At 32.4% G+C, this 21,847-nt stretch overlaps 1 protein-coding gene across 5 annotated transcripts in view; it reads left to right on the top strand.

Annotated features, from left to right (window-relative positions):
* Positions 1 to 21,847, top strand: part of LOC140040430 (tight junction protein 1-like) — a 41,263-nt gene that overhangs the window by 11,298 nt on the left and 8,118 nt on the right. For 3 of the 5 annotated variants that reach the window (XM_072086354.1, XM_072086356.1, XM_072086353.1), the window contains exons 2-21: positions 5,356 to 5,533; positions 6,794 to 6,923; positions 10,202 to 10,243; positions 10,502 to 10,626; positions 11,229 to 11,331; positions 11,564 to 11,752; positions 12,650 to 12,819; positions 13,015 to 13,172; positions 14,316 to 14,376; positions 14,792 to 15,180; positions 15,428 to 15,647; positions 15,811 to 15,962; positions 16,139 to 16,189; positions 16,462 to 16,557; positions 16,930 to 16,953; positions 18,847 to 18,917; positions 19,430 to 19,643; positions 19,733 to 19,830; positions 20,139 to 20,348; positions 20,552 to 21,641. In XM_072086354.1, coding sequence (XP_071942455.1) covers positions 5,517 to 5,533; positions 6,794 to 6,923; positions 10,202 to 10,243; positions 10,502 to 10,626; positions 11,229 to 11,331; positions 11,564 to 11,752; positions 12,650 to 12,819; positions 13,015 to 13,172; positions 14,316 to 14,376; positions 14,792 to 15,180; positions 15,428 to 15,647; positions 15,811 to 15,962; positions 16,139 to 16,189; positions 16,462 to 16,557; positions 16,930 to 16,953; positions 18,847 to 18,917; positions 19,430 to 19,643; positions 19,733 to 19,830; positions 20,139 to 20,348; positions 20,552 to 21,641 — 3,610 coding nt within the window. In that variant the 5' untranslated portion in view covers positions 5,356 to 5,516. Of the gene's footprint in view, positions 1 to 5,355; positions 5,534 to 6,793; positions 6,924 to 8,531; positions 8,990 to 10,201; positions 10,244 to 10,501; positions 10,627 to 11,228; positions 11,332 to 11,563; positions 11,753 to 12,649; positions 12,820 to 13,014; positions 13,173 to 14,315; positions 14,377 to 14,791; positions 15,181 to 15,427; positions 15,648 to 15,810; positions 15,963 to 16,138; positions 16,190 to 16,461; positions 16,558 to 16,929; positions 16,954 to 18,846; positions 18,918 to 19,429; positions 19,644 to 19,732; positions 19,831 to 20,138; positions 20,349 to 20,551; positions 21,642 to 21,847 lie in introns of those variants that run through there. The other 2 variants (XM_072086355.1, XM_072086357.1) reach the window with 2 other exon arrangements.

Raw genomic sequence — 21,847 nt, 5'->3', positions numbered from 1 at the left:
GACTGAACAAAACATAGATATATCTGAATATCAAATGAAAGAACTGTTCCTATAGCCAAGTGTTTGCTGAGTTTTATAAATGCTGAACAAATATTGACCAAGTCCCTAGGAGAGAAGGGTACAGCTGCAATATAATATTGCGTACCCATATGATGTTACCAATCGTCATAGCCTTAAAAACTTAGCCATATAAAACTGTGTTTGTGATGTACTGTACTAACATTTTATGAAGTACTGTACTAGTATTTAAAAGTTGTGCATTATTTTCTTCATTGAAAATATTAGGCCAAATGCTAAATTGAATCATAAATACGGTACAGGTACAGTACAGTAGTAAGAACTAGGCTTTAAGGTTGAATAGAATGATCTACAGTATGTACTGTTAGAACAGGGAGGTGAAAACACCTCCCGGGTTAGATGCTACAGTTTAAACATGTGACATATTCAATTGAATATGAAATAATAATTAATTAAAATCCTTGATTTAATGTTCTTAAAAATATATTGACTTTAGCCTTTGTTATTCAGTAAAGTAGCAATTGCTGTAGAGAATGGAGGGGCGGAGTCACCACACCTCTAGCCCATCCATAAAAGAATGGCTCAAGTATTGTGTACAGTAATTAGGATCGTCCTTAACACCTACCCTAAATGTATGACCAACTATGGGCTACATAATACAGTATTTATATCTGGGCATCAGTAATGATTCCTGGTTTCAAATGAGGCAGTATTTTGTTTCAGCATTGTTCACAATTAGCTACTTAATATAATCCTATTTGTACATTAATTAGCTCTGTGGAATTGTGTTTACAGCATGCAATAACACAGTTTTATAAAGTTCAAATTCCACTGTAGGAAATTTGAAACAATTGATTACTCACATTCCAGAGTTTTTTACCTAGGTATCAAATTTATAGGATTTCTTTGTGCAATATTCATAGGAATATTAATTTCAATCCTATCCTGGCTGTTCCGAGGGAACTTAATATTAGTAATGAGGCTAATAAAGACAAAAATTCTTTCATGTTGCCATAGTTTTCGTTAAAATCATAATAAATTTGCTGTTTTTGAATATAGTTATACATTAGATAGATTATTCTTTAAATTCTATTACTGTATCAATGTTTTGTTCTTCAAAGGTAGAAATATCCAAACGAAATATTAGAGGGTGCAGTCACTTTGTGCTAGGAATTACAAATCAAATGCATTCAACTTTTTTTGCACATATCGATGATGCAACATACTGCAAAAATACATGTTCAGAAAAGGATGTTATTGTGTACAGGTATATTTGAAGGCTATAGTAGTATTGTTATTATACTGTAGAAAAACTAGAGATTGACATTTTTCCTTCTCACCTTGCCATAATGAGTTTGACCAGTGACCTAGAAACAACAATATTGTGATCATTGGTTCAGTTGAATGCCAGTATAAAACTGTGGTTTTCAATGACCTGAAGATACTGCTTGTACAGTACTAGGTCATTATGCAAATTAGGTGAAGAGTAAGGTTACTAATCTTGTGTAATTTGTACAGTTTGATATTCATAATGGATTTATTAAACAGATTACTATTCAACTATTAATGATGATAATCATTGATAGCTCAAATATCTATAGGCGGCCTAGTACAGGGTGTATCAATATTCAATGGTACTATCCCACTCATTCCATCAGTACCTATTTAGGTGAAGAGTAAGGTTACTATTTTTGTATAATTTGTATAAAATAGTTTGATATTCATAATGGATTTATTAAACAGATTACTATTCAACTATTAATGATGATAATCATTGATAGCTCAAATATCTATAGGCCTAGTACAGGGTGTATCAATATTCAATGGTACTATCCCACTCATTCCATCAGTACCTATATTGAGGTGAAGAGTAAGGTTAATATTTTTGTATAATTTGTATAAAATAGTTTGATATTCATAATGGATTTATTAAACACTATTAAATGAATGATATCTACAGTATAGGCCTGGTACAGGGTGTATCAATATTCAATAGATTTGGAATATTCCTTGTCCGTAAAGGTACTGTCTCACTAATTCCATCAGTACCTGTTGGCACCTATTTCATGTTAAGTTAGTTGGTAATAATAATCTGCATTCATTCCATACCAAGACAGAATTTCAATTTGTATTGTCTACCAAACCAAAAACATAATTAAATCTGTTTTAAATGTTCTCAGAGAGTGTCACAATCCAATTGGTGAGAATTGAATTTTATGCCTTGCGTTGGCCAAACTCTATTGTAAAAAAGCAAAGTCCATAAAATTGTTATGACTACTCATCGAAAGCAGCACAAAACATTTTACACAATGGTTTTTATTTAGATGAAAATATTATTAAGTACATAACAAAGTTACAGTATTTTCACAAATCCTATATAAATTTTGTTATTATATAATGTTCCAGTTACAGTACAATAACTGTACTATGCTCTGAGCAGTAAAACCCATGACAGGCTTGTAAAACCTCCCAGTTAGATTACTGGCCAAAACAGGTAAATTATATATATGTACAGTACACGTTAAAATAATTGATGGTCAGCAGAATTGAATTTGGGTTATTAAAAAACTGGTTTACTGGCCCAGTTGGCTAGTTAAAAACAACGTGAAGGGTGGTGTTTGATTCAATATGCATATTCTGTATTGTGCTAAGATATATTTTAAAAATATAAAATCTATATATATTCTTTGGTTATAAAGGTACGTAACACAATACACCAATATTTTATTGCTAAAATACGTTTAAGCATGTTATTCATGAATCCAGCTTTTCCATATTTGCTTTAAGTATTATGGTAAACAACAATGCACTTGAATAACCTAACAGTGTATAGTAGCTGAGTTTTATTGTTAATTGTAATATGCAAATTACGGTGGGTGGTAACCGAGACAGCGATGATATTATAATAAGTAATCAATATAGAGTAATAACCTCGACACAATGTTATATGCCATAAGAAAGAATAATCAGTCTTACAGTATTACATAAAAAATGAGGACAGTATATTCTGTAATGTTCATTTAATTAATGTAATACATGCATACATTTTTTACTATGTATTCTAAAGATAATTAATAAATAATATCTACTGTATACTGTAGACTTTTTATTCAACAATTGGGTAGTTGAAATGTAATGAAGCTGTAATAGAAGATTTTTTTTTAAAGGTTTTTTATGATTCTAATATAATTCTAAAGTGATTCTCCTTCATTCAATTCATTCAAGTTCTTGTGCAGGTTTATCTCCATCTCTATTTTGACAAAAAAGAGTACCGGTACCAGCAATTCCCTGCCGGTAGTAACTGTACAAACATTGATGATGCTTTATGAAAAGAAATTTTGCTAAGCTGTAGTCTGACAGAAAAAAAACAACAATAAAAAAAAAACAGGCTTTTTTTTAAGTGGTATACATTAACCAAACCTGGATGGAATGGAATTCACTTAATAAGTTACTGACTGTTATACAAAATTGTTGGCATTTAGATAATTTGTGACCTACATAGTACAATGTGACCTGCAAATTGTTCTACAAGTTTATAATAGGAATTTGTGCCCATCATGACTGAAATTGCTTTTGAGAATTTTGAGAAAATTTCATTCAAACCGGAAAGAAGTAAAGCAGAAACATGAAGGGTTGGTAGTAGGCCTAGAGTTTTATAGTGCACTTTGATTATAAGTTTAAAAAAAAAGTGATATTGTTGACTGTATACTTACATTGTTTTGATGAGGTTCTTGCTACTGTATACTGTAATGACTTTGAATTAAGTTAATTATACAGTTAGTTCAAAACATTGATAATGAATTCTGTTTTTGACAGATATAATGAAAGTATTCATGTACAATCCCCAGTGTAAAGCAAGGTGTGAAAGACTAGATATAGGAAAGTTATTTTCACACTACAATTACAAGGTGTTTGCTCATTTTTAAAGTTCTTGCTTTAAATTGTGAAGGAGGCCTTGTACGTATAGCTGACACTGACACTAATAATTTAGGTTTAGTATCTTTTTATCTAATGTACCAAAACATGAGATGATATGTATATATAGGTATATCACAATTTTGCAAAATTAAGTGTATAGTATGTAATAATTGTGAATATAAAAAAAGCATTGAAATTTTTAATACGGTAAATATAAGAAATACAATATGTTTTCAATCAAGAATAGGTAATACTGTAGTAATACTCTAATCGAGCAATCAAGGGAAGCCCATAATATAAAAGGCTTTGTTATTATAATGAGAGAAACCATAGTGAATACTAAACTATGATGCCACTAATTGAATAGTTGCTTTCCTATAGAAATTATGAATACAATGCCTTTCTACAGTGGAGAACTGGTTGACAATAGATTTCCGCCATTAAATAGTTCTCTAGTATCTAGAATTGTTGTACCTGGCAATTTATTAGACATTACATTTACCCATATTCTGTGTACCCCAAGGATGGTGTTTTGTGTCAAATGCCCCCAGTTACCCTTTTGTTCGTGAGCCTGTATAAAGGTTAACAATCAAAGCATATGTTGTAGAAAACGATTTATGCTTCATTGTTTGTAAATAAGTTATGTGCCATACTAACACAAGTTAAATTCACTGTGCACTTACTTTATTAGACAATTGGGATATTGATCAGCTGATTGAACATGTCATTCCTATGTTCTTTTGACTTAAAGGTCTTCAAACTTCTCCATTGGGATTTCAATCGGATGATTTCTGGAATTTGCTTTTCACTTTTACAGTAAACACCATATTTATTAAGTTACTTATTATTAGGTGCAATAATTCCAACAGGTTAAATAAATAAATAACGTTCTATATTGTCATTTTTTGGTTTAAATACAGTACTGTGTATCTGATTGTCTTTTTGATTGATAGAGAATAATATTTATTCCTCTAAATCTTATTTTAATGTATTACCATTGTATCCCATTTTGTTGGTTCATATTTATAGTTGGAGTTGAGTTAGGTTTGGATTGGATGATACAGTGTTATTAATATCCTCAATTAATAAGTCTTTATAAAATGAATGTCAGAATTTAAATTAAGGTATTAATACCTACAGTAGTGAGTGTGTTCTTTCAATTAAATTGCCTGTGATTTGAACCTATGATTTGTGAACTATGGCCACTATGGGCCCATTCAGTTATTACCTGGGATAAGTTTAAGGTTCCTACCCATCAAAGTAATAGCGATACTGTGCCCATGAAAGCAACTGAACAGAACATGGCATATGATGGTCTACACAGTTCCACATTGTATCTTACTGTTTTTCGTCACTGTTGATCAACTGATCTAATTGAGGTTGAGTTTCTGTTAAAATATCAATTATTTTTCTCCACAGAAACAGAACATACTCCAAGTGCAGAAACTAACACAAGCAGGGAGAGTAAGGCATTACAGTTCAGTTATAGGATTGCTCTAAAGGAGCGTGATGAGAGTTTGAGGCTGTACGCTGTAGCACAAAAGCAACTTAAAGAAATACAGGAAAAGCAGTCAAAAACCATGCATTTTCCAGATCCGTAAGTTTCAGTTAGATTTACTGTACACTGTACCAGTGTACAGTGTGAATATTCTCTAAAATAGAAACCCTTTTTACCTTTTTCAGCTGAAAAAAGGAATTGGACCGAAAAGCTTTTTTCAAGTTCTGTAATAATTACGTTTTGTAATCCAATTCATTTGATAATAATAAAAAGTAGAATAACAAGTTTTAGCCTTAGGTAATTTACTACTATATAAATAGAGTTCACATACAGTATTCAACTTTCTTATTAACAAAAGGCAAACAAAATTGTTTAAATACTTCCTTACATTTTGTTTTTCATGAAAATGCTTGTCTTTTTCACTACATTTTCTACCTTACTGTACAATACACTTTAGTGACTGAAATTACAGTAATATTCCTACATACCGTAATTGCACCATGTATAACATAATCTGCACATTTAAATTAAATAATTTTTGCGCAATGTTACTATAAAATTGTTTGTCTTAAAATCTTAGAAACAGTGTGATGCACTGTGCATACATGTGAAAATTGATATGCTTTTGAAATGTTTGTTGGCGTTCAAGTGACCCATTGCCTACTTTACTTAAGGTGTTCAAACAATGTTTACCATTTATTCTGTTGCAAAGATTTATCGACTTAAGTCAATTATTTTGTAGAGGTTTATAGTAGACCTTTATGCCAGCACCCATGAGAAAAATAATTTATCACAATCTAGGCACTTGAAAGTAGTTCCTATAAAAAAAATTCTTTAAAAAAAGTATTGAAGACAAAACATATTGGTATTACAATTGCTCTCTCAAAATACTTTTTTAAAAAGTGGTACGGTAAGTGCCTGATTCAAATAAAGTTTGAAGTTTATTTTTGGTTATTTAAGTCTGACCCACATGTACAGGGTACCAAAAAGGATAAGATTTGTTGGCTAGCCCAAAAATGTTACAAAGCACTCTTATACAATTGCAGATTTTATTATATGTGGTGTATTACTGTATGTGTACACAGTACAATGTAACAACAATGTTTACTCTTAGCCTTATACAATAAATCGGAATTGTTTATTATAATATAGTATATAGCTCCTTTTATATCCCATTTATTTCTGGCCTACAAAACAGATCTAGTTTGGTTCATTGCACTCTGTACTGATGACTATGGTACCTTTCAATTATAATATAGTATTTACTATTTGTACTGTACAGTAAAATTAAGGGGGAATATCCGTTGATTAACCACAGCAGTACAATGAATACATTTAAGTTTCTTTTTGTCTTTTCAGACATGCTGGTGGTAGCAATTTCAGCAGAGGGAGACCCACTGGAGGTGGGCCAGCTAACAAGGAGAGGAGTTCATTCTTTCGTAAGAAAAGGGGACAACATGGAAGTCGAAATAATTTAAGTATATCTCGGGTAAGATCCAAATTAAACTAAGAGTATGTTCAGACTCACGGTGTTAGGTTTGATATCTAACGTAAGGCATACAGTAACAGCTCCCTAACACTAATCCGCGTGAATCCGCGGCCTAGTTCAGACAAAAAATATATATGCCGCTTACATAATGCCACCTTAACGCTGTGAGTCTGAACATATTGAGAGTGTGTGAGGGTTAAACAATTTGTCCCAATTATGACTTGAACTTCTGCTTGCTAGGCAGATCGATGCTCTACCACTAGACCACAAGTACTGTATGGACGACTCTTCATCCCTCCATTTCATTGCTATAGGTGGTACTGTAGAAAAACATTGGAATTCTTTTTTTAAAAACTACACGTCGGCTTATGCGTTTTGTAAATAATATGATTTTTTTTTTTTGAATGTTCCCAACTGTTGTCCCAAAGTTGAAGCTTAAAATAGTAACTTGGATACCCAATAGATTTTGCTGTAATGCTTAGGTCAAAGGAGCCATGTTGATGGTGATTTATTATCATTTTCTTTTTATGGTTAGCAAACATGGTAGCCTTTGTTTATTTAATTCTACTACTTCAGTTCAAAATTAGTAGAGAGTGTTCTACTTTTCTCTTGTGTGTACAAATTATTTCAACTTTGGGATAATTGATTTCCATAGGGAAAAATAAAAGATAGCCATGTGGTTTCAAGTCAAACATTTTTTACACTTTCAACTTTTAGGCTTTAGTGTTGAAGTACATTATTTAATCATTTACATTCTACACAATTTACTAATTTCAAAATACATAAAAACTAAAAAAATGTGTACTGTAAATGTTGAGATTGAAGGTAAAGTTCCTATTTTATTTTGTTCTGGATTTTTAAATTAATGCCAAATTAAAAAAAAAATCTAAAGGTTACTTTTTAACATTGTAACAAGCTTGCTAATATAGTGGTCCAAAAATAGAATAAAAACTCTATGATGACCTAATACCAAAGATATGCATTCAGGAAGTAAAATTCATTCGGCATTCCAAATTTAATTCTTCTGAATCTCTGGAAGATTCATGCAAAAAATGGAGAAACTGCAGTAAACTTTTTTATTATTCAGGCATTCAATAATTGCGGTTACTGTTTTTAATTTATTATACTGCAGTTACTGCAGAAGTTCATGAGTTTAATTTACTGCAATAAACAATGATTGCATAAAAAACAAAAAAAATGTATTTTACTGCATAAAGTTTTTTAAAGAAGTGGTTGAGGCCTCTAGAATAATTAATATCTAATCACAATAATAAGGTAATTATGAGGATGGATCATATGAAAGTGACGGGTCAATTATAGTTTCCTTATAATGCTCTTACTAGTAAAGGTTACTTTAATTTCTAAGCTGTACTATGTTGATTCAATTTTCTGTGTATTTTTACTGTTTTATCCACAGTATATATTTATAATGAAATTACGTTTCAAAGCAAGTTCCGGTTAACTTCTTTTTAATGGGCAAATACAGTTGTAAAGATACTATGACTATGATTCTTCAGTAGACCTATGTCATCTTTATGTAACAGTAAATCTTTTACAGCCATATTGTGAATGGTTTTAAGAACAATAGTGAAAGTATGCTTTAACTGGGTTTACACAATTTCAGTAGCCCAAGTCTTCTAATCCCTCTTTCTGAAGGTTCAATTATAGACCTCAAATTGCATTGTTTCTCTTAAGTCTTTTGTGCATAACGCAGCTATCCCATAATAATAGGGACTATTTTTTTTTCTGAATTCAATGGGGCCTGTTGTGACTGTTTTATAGCACTGTTATGTTCATAATTGGCCTCCATTGTCCACATCAGTGAATTAGGAATCATACCATAGGGGAATAAGGGATTTGCTTGCCTACAAAATTGGCATCGCTCTTGTAATTTTATACCAGGGTGCTGGTTGCAACCAATTGGAATCGTTGCACACTTGTTTGCACTGTAGTGTGCTGTTAACATGTTTCGTTAAATGACAACATAAAAAGGCAGGATAATATTTTAACAATACGTATATAATTTGGAAATAATGTTAAAATTAGGAATTGTTCATTCAAGAAAAGTAAGTACGGTACATTTTATATTTAAAATCTAGGTTTGAAACTTGTTAGATTCTAAGCCTTATTATGGATGTGGATAAAATGGTATCAAGTTTTAAAAAGATGTTGTTCATATGCCTTAAAAGATTTTTAATCTTTCCACAAATATAATAAATATATATAAATATAAATTGCTTCACCTCCACAAACAAATCTTTCTCAATGGTACAGTTGCTAAAATATTTTCTGTAGTAAGCAAAACTTTATGAACAGTTTTATGGAGTGATTATTTATAATTGAAAACGTTATGATTTGGTGCAGTTGATTTTGTATGTATTGTACAACATGGCGACTAAACTCAGCTGGATATGACATTGCAAAGCATTCAGTTACATCGGGTCAAATTACAAATCAATGCACATCTTATTAATATACTTCCTCATGGATGCACATTGTTTACAGTGAGTTTTGAAATAAAAATGAATTATAACCAATAAGATACTTTTAAAAATAAACTAATACCAGGAAAGAGTGATTATTTCACTCTTCCCTGATATTACTGTATAGATACCCAAATATAATCCCATGCTTGAGTATAATCCCACCACTGAATTTAGTCTAAATTTGGATAAAAAGACTTTGGCCAAATTTTATACTCGACTCCTTTAAAACTGGAAACTATCTTAATACCAAACAGTCCCAAATTCAATTTTACCATTAAAAACACATTCCGATCCAGACTTTCAGGAAAACCAGATATATTTGGCCAGCCCAAAGGTGTCGGGTATTGGGAGAGTTGACTGTAACTGACATTACTCTTAAATTTCGTATATATTATTTGCTTAAGTTGGGTTAGTTGTAGATTCATAATTTCAATCTGTAATTTCTTCCTTTTCACCATTCATATACAGATGAGTACAATACAGACTTTTAAAAAACTGTTTACATTAAACTTAAATACAATCAACTCTTCCACTTTTTTTAAATTACCTGCTACCACTTAGAATCATGATCTGGTTTTCAGAATGCATGAAAACAAAGTAGGAATGTGAAAATCGTTAAGAATCTGACTGTTTTTGGTGGAGCTAGATTAAAATCTATGTGAATCTTGTTTTTTTGTTTGTCACGACTGAATTTATTTGTACACGTAATACCTTAATCGTTAAGTTATATTGTCTACTGTATTTAGTAAATTGAATTATTCTAAAAATGTGATTCTTTTTCTTTTTATATAGTCTCAACTCATGTGGGAGACATTGGTTGTGAAAATTAATAGGGTAAGTTTACCTGTAGTTATATATAGATAAAACTGATGATACAGGATGAATTTGCATCTTAAAACAAGTTTTTATCAATGTCATCATTTCTATATTATCAAGATTGTTTATATGACATCAATCACAATTTCATTACTGAAACTAAAGCTTATTACCACCCAGATGCATAGATAATTAGGTTATTCTCACCATAATTTTCCATACTGAATATACTAATTTCAACATCATGATAAGATTATTATATTCATTTCATTGTAGGAGAGTGGTATGGGATTTGGCATTGCCATTAGTGGTGGCAAAGACAATCCACATTATATGACAGAAGAAGATGCTATTGTCATCTCAGATGTGTTGGCTAAAGGCCCTGCCGAACACCTGGTCAGGTCAGTACAAAACAATTATATAATTGGTACAATATTGTCAGATGTTTTTTCATACTCTGACATAATTTGTACTTTATACTATGTACTGTACATTGAGAACGCTTGTGAAAAAACAATATGGTACAATATGATTCTGTATTATTAGTATTGTCAGATAGTTTCTTCAAATACTTTCTATTTTCCATATTGTTTAAGTTGCAGTTCATTTTACCTCACCCACTCATAAAAACATGTGAATTCCAATCTATTGAGTTGTCTAGCCAGAAGTAGATATGGGGGTTTATCAGGGAGCATGTGAATTACTTTATTGATTGAGTAGTAGCTGGCAGTGTTTTTGCCCTTCAATCAAAAAAATAATATATACTTACAGGAACTGATTATTGAAAGACATGGAAAGGAAATTTGTTAGCTTTTTTTGTATTAAATGCTAAAATCAGTGAATTATTTGTGATGATATACAGTACCCCTATAGTTTATTTCTTGAATTTGAGGTTGCAAGGGTTACTTGAGTGCATATCAGGTAACTATTTCAAAAGCTTTCAAGTCGATTTTTAAGTTAAGCTAATGATATTAAAGGTTATTTCTTGGTTTGTTGATTTTAGAGTGAATGACAGAGTTATAGCTGTCAATAACAAAAGTATGGAAGGTGTAGAACATGAAGAGGCAATCATGGCCCTCAGGGACAGTGGAAATACAGTCACACTGGTAAGTCATTATTACATGAACTGATGTAATTTGCAAATAAATACAAACTAAGAAAGTAAATACTACATGGATTTTTAAGTCCTGGAAAATTTACAGTATGCCATTGATAATGAAAAAAACAAATGATTGGCAAAGCTTTATTTATTGCTAACATCAATCTCAACAATAATTGTTTCATTTTTTAAGCTTAATACTCTTATTTATATAAATAATTGAAAATTAATTATTACAGCACATCAAACGGCCGATGATAGAAGGTCAAGATGGTCCAGGAGGTGCATCTAACGTGCAAAGTGTTGAGCTTCATAAAGACCGTGGTGGGTTTGGCATGAAGTTGGCCATCAAACTGTTTATAGAAGATATGAACCCTGAAGGTAGTGCAGCAAATGCAGGTCTCGTAACTGGCGATAACATTGTTGCGGTAAGTTTCAATTGGGTTGGTGCACTATTATTTTTTGACGACCAGCCCTGTCCTAAATCATAAACTTTAATCATAATCTATTTCGTGCTTGGCACAATTGCCTCTATCTTCGAAGAGAGGAGTACAATGTGTGTCCGTCGTTTAGTTTATTGGTTTTATTTACGATGCATAAAACCTATATTTTTGCCCAACACCACTCCGTGCTAATAACTGCCCGATTGTGATGGCCATTCTACAGAAACAAAATCTATTAATTAGGCCTACAAATAGACGCGAATTTTATTATCAGAAGCTGTTATGAGCTAGCACCAGGCGCGTGCACCAGAGGATGTTCCTGCTAGAACTATGCTAACTAGGGCGTAGGCTTTCGTACGTTGCAGCAAGTTAAATAATCTTTGAACCAACATCTGTTATATTTTTATTATTATTGGCCGTATTCTTCCATTGTATTATTTACAAACTAACCTAAAAAATATATATATATGGATATAATCTAATAATTTATTTGGCCTAAAATAATTGCCACAGTCTTTCTCAATCAAGGAAAATGTCCTGAATTTATCCTTGCTTCACTGCGTAAACAGGCGTTATATCGTGGACTCTTTCACACAGATCAGGCTTACGACCATGACGGTAATATTACCGCAAAAGGTCCAGAGGCGGTCAAACGGAAGCCGGCATTAAGGGGTTTTTACCCTTTCACACATGAGCCGGCGTTCGCGAATTACCACAATATTACCGTCTTACAGCTCTGTGTGAAAGGGGCTTTACTAAATCTAATTACAATAATTGCTTTCTTTCATCACTATATCATGTGTTTCTTTAGTAGAATTTTTCCTAAAGCATATTGGGAAAAGTAAATATTATTAAATGTAGTAATTTTCATTGCAATTGCAGATTAATGGTATGCCTATTGAAGCCATGAGTTTGCCCGATGCCAAAAAATTGATACAGAATTCACGTGGATCATTATTATTGGACATCAAAAAAGAGCCAAAGAAGAAGAAGAAACCAGATGAACCGGAACGGCCAATAACACCCCCAAAGCCAGATCCAGAAGTTGTTGAGTATGTATATAGGAAAAATAGAAAGTGACTTTTATTTTTCAAATAGAGTTACCTGGCACTCAAATGAGTACCCTATTTTAGGGTATAACACGCACTACCGAGTTGTACAGTTGCACACTATTTTGAAAGCACTATTTATAAAGAACTAGTATAATTTGACTAACCAAGTGCTTTGTATTATGAAATTAATTTCAGTCCTGATACTCCACTACCTCCTGGGTTTCGACCAGAAGAACCAGAGGAACCAGAGGAACCATTTGACCCGTATGTAGGTACTTTACCTCTCCCTCCAGACGATACCCCTTCCAAGTACCAAGTAAATGGACTACCCCCCGACGATGGACCAAACCCAGGTAATGATTTGTAAAAGTTAAAATACGATTGAAAACACATACTAATTGGGTAAAGTAGATTGTCTTTATTCAAGCAAGTTTTTAAATATTCATCTTTTAAATATATATGAGTGGAAGAATGTTTATTTAGAAGAGAGCTAAAACTAATTTTTTTTTAAATATCAACATCAGCTGAACTGCTATTTAATGATACAAGAAAGTGCTTTTTGTTTACTGCTTAAATGTGGAAGTTTTTGAAGCAGGACTGTTTGTATAATTTTTATGTAGTTTTAAAATTAGTGAATATGATTTGTCAATTAATTTGTTTTCCACAGAAGTCTAAGCTTATAAAAAGGTAATATTATTACGTCCGCCCATGTTAATATAAAACGTATGATAAAACATGCTTGTTGAATGCCATCAGTTTGACACTGATTGAAAGAACAATAAAAAGAAATTATCTTGTTATAACAACTATTTACACCCCTTAGCATGACTAAATAACTATAGGGCAAAATGAATGTTATTATTGTTGTGTAAAAATTCAAATCGTATATTTATTCCTCATTCAATACAAATTTATTGTTGTGAATTTTTATTTTATTTGTATTGGATGTCAACTGCTTGTTGCCTGATTTGCTTGCGTTTCTAGTTTCTTTATCCTCCTTTTAACTGTTCGCCTCATTTATTGTTTTTTCCTATTTTTTAACTCTGAATTATTCCGTAATAGTGCGACTGTTTACTTTGTTTAAAAAGAACGGTTTTAAACAAAAGTTAAGTTTTTGTCACAATGTAAACATATAGATAATTTGAAAACTAGAAAATATAGAAATAACTTTAGTGTTAAAGCTAAGGGAAATTTGGGTAGAACTTAGTCTTCACTCGAGCAATCTTCATCTAGGCGCAGCTACATCTATCTGTTATCATTGTACTATACTAGGTTACTAGTGTTTTGAAGTAGGTATACACATTATGTGCGAGTGCTCAACAACATGAACAATAATAATGTTTTTAATATTCATTAAAATTGAAAATAACTTGAGTTTTTTAACATATCAGTGCTCAGACTTTAAATTTAAGTAGTTACTTAATTGATATAAAGTCGCCTACTTAAAAGTACATAATATTGACAGTAATAACAAATCTGTGAATGTCATCTTTCAGAACTTCCTCCCGTCACTCCTGAATCTTCACCTCCACTTCACGTTAAACCACAGCCAGAAAGGTTTGTACTCAAAACTTATTTACTGGTGTATTTCAGTATTTTTGTCACACCTTATATAAACACATTGAGGTATCATAGATGTGCTAGAGAGTTATCTGTCCTACAGCAAAGTGATGCCAACAGAGCTAAGTCTCTTCGAAATGGCCACTGTAAATCAGTTAATGTCAATGAAATGAATAATGTAAGAATATGTTATGTTGGTATGCAGGCTTATTGGTGCATGACAGTGTAGAGGACATGGCTTCAAACTGGTTTACAATGTTTGGTCGGCCGATTGCTGAAACCATATTCTATTTCCAACTCTTGAGCAGTCAATTTTTCAACTTATGACATACTCTCACCCTCCATTTATTATATTTATGATCAAATAGATCTAAAAGAGATGTACTAATGTATGCCTGTTTCTTTAATTCAGTATTGTAATGTCAACACCACCACCACCAGGGGGCAATGATTATTATCAGCAAGAAACACCAACATCCCGACCTAGACCGACTCCAAGCTATGATCCACCGGCTCCAAGCTATGATCCACCGGCAGTTACCCCAGGATCAGAGGAAAGACATGTCTCTTTTATCAAAGGAAAGAGTATCGGCCTTCAACTCGTAGGAGGCAACTCGACAGGCATCTTTGTGGCAGCAATGCAGCCTGGCAGTGCTGCAGAAAAGGCCGGAGTACATGAAGGTGATCAGATTTTGCAGGTAAACGACACAAGCCTGCTTGGAATGACCAAGGAAGATGCTGTGCTGTTGCTGCTTAGTCTTACAAATGAGATTAGACTTGTGTGCCGTTATGATAAGAAAAGTAAGAATTGTTTATTGTTTTTCATTTTTCAAACGAAATCCAAACAGTTTTCAATCTAGAACTATAGGATAACCATTTATGCTGCCTTTGATGAAAATTGTATTTTCAATCGAATGATGTCATGATTATAAAAAGTAATACTAATAATAAAAATCAAAGGACCCAAATTTCCTTGTCATTTGTTGTGAATCTCTGTTTTTCTTTTTCATATTTTGATCATAAGCCTTATTGGTTAATTTTGTTACAGTGTGTGATGACGTCATGAAATCTGGTAAAGGTGATGATTTCTATGTACGCACACATTTCAACTACGAAAGTCAGGGTGCAGAACAGATCACTTTTTTCAAAAACAACATCTTCCGTGTGATTGATACGATGTACGAGGGTATGGTGGGGTGGTGGTACGCCTTAAAGATTGGAGTTGATGAACGTGAGGAGGCCCGCGGTATCATTCCTAACAACAGTCGGTAAGTCAACTTTTTTTTTACAGTGAAAATCTAGGAAATTACACAAAATGTAACTAAAAATGTATTTTTATTAGCAACTTACTTATTAGCAATGAAGCTTGTTAAATAACAATTGCCTCAAATATTAACCATTGCATCTGAAATGATTAAATATTATTTTCAGAGCTGAGCAGCTGGCCTCATCCCAGCCACCAGACTACTACATGAAACCACAGCCTACCGGTGGAGGACGTAGCAGTTTCTTCAGGCGACGTCAGAAGTCATTCAGAAGTACAAAGAATCTCATCAAAGATGAATGGGACAAAGTTGTGTTTGGTAAGCACCAACAACTGAGAGTTCATATTTAGAGTCAGAAAAGTACATTTATTCTTCTTAAACGTTTGGTTCAACATAAAAACATTACATCTACATCTTATTAAGTAATCTTTATTCTCTTTTATTTTTCAATACCCTTTTTGTCACTTAAAGATTCAATGCTATTTCTTTCCTAGGCGGAACACCACCTAAATTCCCACCATATGAAAGAGTTGTTCTTAAAGATCGTAAGTATTTTTATTCATTACTTGTACAAACATAAAGCCAGATTGCACATAATGCAGACATACCTGTATTCCTATTTTGGTTATAATCCTAATCTGGTACAAGTTTTTTTAAATGACATAAGACATTTTTCATTAAAATTCTGTAATAAATGTTTTTTTTTAAATATCTTTCAATACAAAATAAACTAAACCAATTGAATTGCTGCTCAACAATAAATTTGTATCTAATGATTTTCAATGTACTACTTCTATACTACATTCATTCTTTGTAGCCGAATTTGTTCGTCCTGTCGTATTGTTCGGACCTCTTGCTGATATTGCTCGTGAGAAACTGCTTGCTGAATTTGATGAGAAGTTTGAATCTCCATGTAAGTATTAAATCTTGTTTTATATCCTATAAATGCCCATTATATTATCTACATGTAGTATTCTATAGAGCACTACATTCATATGTTTCCCTTTATTAGTCCTGATTTTTATCTACTACCTTCTGGGAAGCCCTTCATGGTATTCCACTTTTTATTATTTTCTGTAACAAAAACTGTTTGTTATATCTCTGTAACAGCAATAGTTATAAAATACTGTAATTTGAATTGAATTTGAATTCATTCCACATCTGGAAATGAAATGTTTTTGTTTGTAATATTAAATATGTTCTATATATCATCATTATATGCCAAGCAATTTATGTTTATAGTCAAAATTGATTACATTTCTTTTTTATTTGCCTTCTTGGAAAGTTATTCACCCTCCAGCTAAGAAAGGTACCTTAATAATATTTTAATGATAGTTTGTTATGAAAACCAGCTTCATGTTATAGCTTGCTAGCCCCATCTGCATTGGTTTTACTCCCTATACATCAAACCACTGTGTATATGGTAACCACAGTTAATTAGACTAAAATATGTATTATTTGAAAATCATTACATTAACTTTTTTTATATTTTTATATTGATTTGTATATATATATTATATATTACTCTTTATGGTTAGCCCTACATTTTCACACAATGTATTTTTTCTTTTGTATATATCCCTGCATAACTAGTGCATGTAATATTACTAATTGTGTATTTAATCATTTTTGTGTAAAGACGAAAACATTTTTTAAAGCTGGACATTTTTGTAAAACTCTCTTCTGCTTTAAATGCAGGCATAAGACCACATGTTATGTTAAAGATGTATTGTCCCTTGGAACACACAAAAATGAAGGTCAAAATATTCTAAATTTAAATTGGCTATATCAAAGTAATATTAAAGTTGTTCACGTTAAGTCCAAAATTCGAGCCAAAAACAACAAGTTTACGTAATTAACAGGTAAAAATAGTTTGATTACATTTCGTCTGAAAAATCGTCACGAGCTAAAGTAAACAAAGATTTCAAACCACGAGTATGCATTATGCATATGTGTTTTCACACAGATCGCGAGGAAGTTTTATGAGTATGCATACAGAATAGCCAAACAAGCGCGTTCCATTATGGGACATGTTTTGATCGAAAACTTTGACTGGAAGTCAAAGTTATTTTTTGAACAAAAAAACGTCTGTATTTCAGTTAAATGATTTTTTTTTGGAATAATTTTTTCTATTATGATACTTTAAAATGACCCACTTTTTTTCGAAATCTTTTTTTTTAATTTTTTTTTTTAATTTGTCAAAGGGACAATACATCTTTAAAATCTGATTTGGTTTAATTGTAGGCTTGCATATCAAGCACAACGTCCCAAGTTTGATTTATGGCTTAAACAAACTTTGTTCACACACAGATTTTTTCTGTAAACGCCCAATTTATTAGGTGCGGTTCAGAGTTTCTCTCTCTTTTCGTTATACTAAATGATTTGTCAATCAAATTTGACCAATTCATTTATGTAGCAAAAAAAATTAAAATTAACTAATTCATTGTTTTAAACTTTTAAAACAAAATTGATGTGAACGTCACTCTAACGCTGTGATCATGTTAATCGATGCATGTGTGTTTCACATCATCTGAATGTTACTATAATATTATATATGTTTTAATTTTGTTTATTAATTGCAGAATTTATTTGGGTTTAAGTTTATATTATTATATCAACATACTCATATTTCATTTTTAGTTTATTTTTATGATCATGTTGAGTATTTTTTTACATTATCCACCAGATTATTACATTAAGTGTGTTTGGGAATGTTTTTCTTTAGTATTTGCTTATCACATTCATAATATTAATAGGCGATGTTATTGTTGGGATTTCACTGATAAATACAAAAAGGTATAGTTAAATAATTGAGTGTTCACAGAGCCTGTTATGTAATGTGTGCTTTTATGTGTTCATAGAGAATTTTCTGGAATGTGTGTTTTTTACTGTAAGCATTTACAGGGCGTGTCCCAGAAAGTTATGTGTGCAATAGTTTGCAAATGCTATTGTATGCTTTAAAGGGAAAACGTTTTACATTTACAGTGAAAATATACCTAGACTAGCTTAAAAATTTTGGTTTCCATTTTAGCAAATTAGTTTTAACCAGAATTATTTTTATTATGCTTTAAAATTTGGTGAAATAATGATAGGCCCAAGAGAAAGGATTCTAAAACTGGCATGTTTTAGAATCCTTGTTGTGTATACAAATTTGTATATTGTATAGAAATGAATTATATTATTTCTTTTAAATATTCTGTAGATAATCAAGGAGAGGAAAGCGAAGCTCAGGGAACTATTAAAGTGCATGCTATCAGAGAAATTATGGGCAAGGTAAGTAGTTTATTTATCTTTAAAATAAGATACAATCAATTTGGTCTACTGTTTTTGGTTAAACAATGGAACTTGACAATAGTGGCCACAATTCACAATAGTGTAAGCTACAATGTATACAGGAATTAAAAACCACAAGTGCCACAAATTACTATGAATAAGATTTATAATGATACAAGGTATGCCACAGGCAATAGTGTGTTTAATCCTTGCCTTCTTAAACTCAATTGAACTCTCTTAGGTAATTGTTGATGATCTAAATTAAAGCCTACCTGTGTGTGGTTTTAGTATTAATGCCATTACAAAAGGTTACTACCACAGTATAGTAAACAATATGTTCAAATTCAAAATAATTGAAAGAAATTAGTTAATGAGAAAATTGTCCACTGGGTTCTGTTGGTGTTACGTGGGGAATTTTAGAATACTTTATAAGATTGCCGCCTTTTACCAAAGCCGATATATAGTGAACATGTTGATCAAAAATGTTAATAACTTTGGGTTTCATTATCCAGGGCAAGCACTGTATTCTTGACATCACTCCAAATGCTGTAGAACGGCTCAATTTCGCCCAGTTCTATCCGATTGTAGTTTTCCTAAGACCTGATAACCGCACTACAGTCAAACAGTTACGTAGCAAACATCTCGAACCAGAACAGAACCGTGGGTCACGTAAATTGACACAAACTGCGAAGAACCTCAATAAGGTGTTTGTGCATATTTTCAGTGGTAAGTTCTGTAAATTTTACTTTAGAATCTTAGCTAAAATAGAGGATTCTTAAAGTCCAGTACTAAACCCAATTTGTTTTAACTTTTAGCAACTGTTCGTCTTGGTCCTGATGTGCCATGGTTTTCACTTACACGGGATGCAATCCAGAAGGAACAGAATAAACCAATCTGGGTTTCTGATGTCAGTGTATGTACAATTTTATTTATTACTTTATATTTTGATGCCGTAATTATTTTATTTTTGAAACATTTCTTATATATATTTTATATATAATATTAAAAGGCATTATTAATAATGATCATAATGACCGATTCAAAAATATGTTTTTATAGGTAGCATATTTTGAAAAAGAAGCAATAAAGAAATCAATATCAATATTTTATACATACATTTAAAGTACATACTTTAAATGAATGCTTTATTCTGTTTGTAATTTACAAACTTATGATGGTTAATGGGCAAAAATTAATTTTGTATATTGGTTTTTTTTTTAGACGCCTAAAGAGGATCAAGAACCAGAACTACCAGTTGTTGGAGAGCTCACATTACCCAGTGATTACGAGAGCGATGCTGAATCTGCATTTAGCGGGGCAGAGTCAACGTACGTCGATTCTGACTATGAGGCAGAAAAACCCTCACCCAAGTTTGCACGAGACAGTTACAGACCGTCGAATGATTACACTCTGCCTAACTCGTTTACAGACGTAAGTTACCGTGTATGTACAGTAATTCTGATCCATTAATTTCCACCGTCTTTCAGATCTTGTGAGATGTCATGGTATCAATTTCTCATATTATAAATCAGATGTTAGTGGTATTTCATTTTAGATAAACAATATTTCTCGATTAACATTTAAATTGAGAGTTTAAACATACTGTTTCTATATCAACAATATTTTTTTTTCAGGATTATCATTCTCCAAGAGAACAAAGATCCAAAAAACCCAAGTCATATAATCCAGACACTGATGAAGAGTATGGTGGTGATATGAGTGATGGCAGTACAGGATATGTACCCCAAAACAAACCGTCACCAAACAGAAGACGACCAGAATCCAGAAGGAGAAAAGAGGAACGCGACAGGGAAGAAAGAGAACGTGAGGAAGAACAAGAGCGATGGGAGAGAGAGGAAATCGAACGTCGAGAGCGAGAACGCCAAGAAAGAGACCTTCAAAATAAAAAGAAACGTGAACAGTTGGAAAAAGAACGAGAGCGGGAAAGAGAACTCATCAGAGAAATTGAGAGACAACAGGAGGAAAGACGAAAAGATGCAGAAATCAAAATGACAAAGTTAGCACCATCCTTTGATGAACCAGTCATCATGGAGCCTTCACCAATTACACAAAATTATATGCATCAGTCATACTCATCTCCGTCATCAAATGCAAGAACTTTTGAAGTAAATGTTGACCTTCCTGAACCTCCTGTAGAATCACCGGTTACCACAAGTTACAGCCTTCCACCAAAACCTGCACCAAAACCAAGGTATGACCCAACACAGTTCACCAGCAGTACCTTAATGGACTACTCAAAGCCAGAGGTAAAGCCACGACCAACTAAGGTTAATGATTCAAGAGATATGCCAGAGTTGGTCAAGGTAGAGGCTGTTGTGCACCCATCAAAATCTCAAGCGGTTCACACCAATTTCAGTCAACCCCAACATGCCATGGAGACAACCTTTGGTGTTGAAGATGACTACATCCAACCAACAAATGCGACCGAGGAAAGATCATCATACTGGCAACCTGCCAAAGAAACAGACCTTGATTCGTATGTGACTGCAACGCCAGCAGAGACAACATTTGATGCTGATGAACCTAGATACAATGGAGTGAATGGTTCATCGTATAACAGCGATAATAATAACAAGTATGGCAGCAGCAAACCTGACCCAGCAAGTCCGTACTATGACCCAAAAATGGAACCGGTGAACCCTGGCATCACATTCAACCGGGAAAATGATCATCGTATTAATTCTTATCATAGACTTCAAGAAGGTTAGTCCATTTTTTCCTGTTTATTCCAATTTATTGTATACAAATTTAGGAAAGATTTTCCTACAAAATTGTCAGATATCATCAGAACAGGCTTTCATGTTTTTTCTTTGGCTGTTTGGGTTGAATTCATGAACTATTAGCCTAAGATGTTTATAGCATTCCAATACCCCTTAATACTTCACTGTTCTGAAATTTCTTTTTAAAAT

The sequence above is a fragment of the Antedon mediterranea genome, chromosome 2, assembly GCF_964355755.1.
Source record: "Antedon mediterranea chromosome 2, ecAntMedi1.1, whole genome shotgun sequence".
Lineage (NCBI taxonomy): Eukaryota > Metazoa > Echinodermata > Crinoidea > Comatulida > Antedonidae > Antedon > Antedon mediterranea.
Note: the sequence above shows the minus strand (reverse complement) of the source record. Positions and strands in the feature narration are given on the sequence as shown.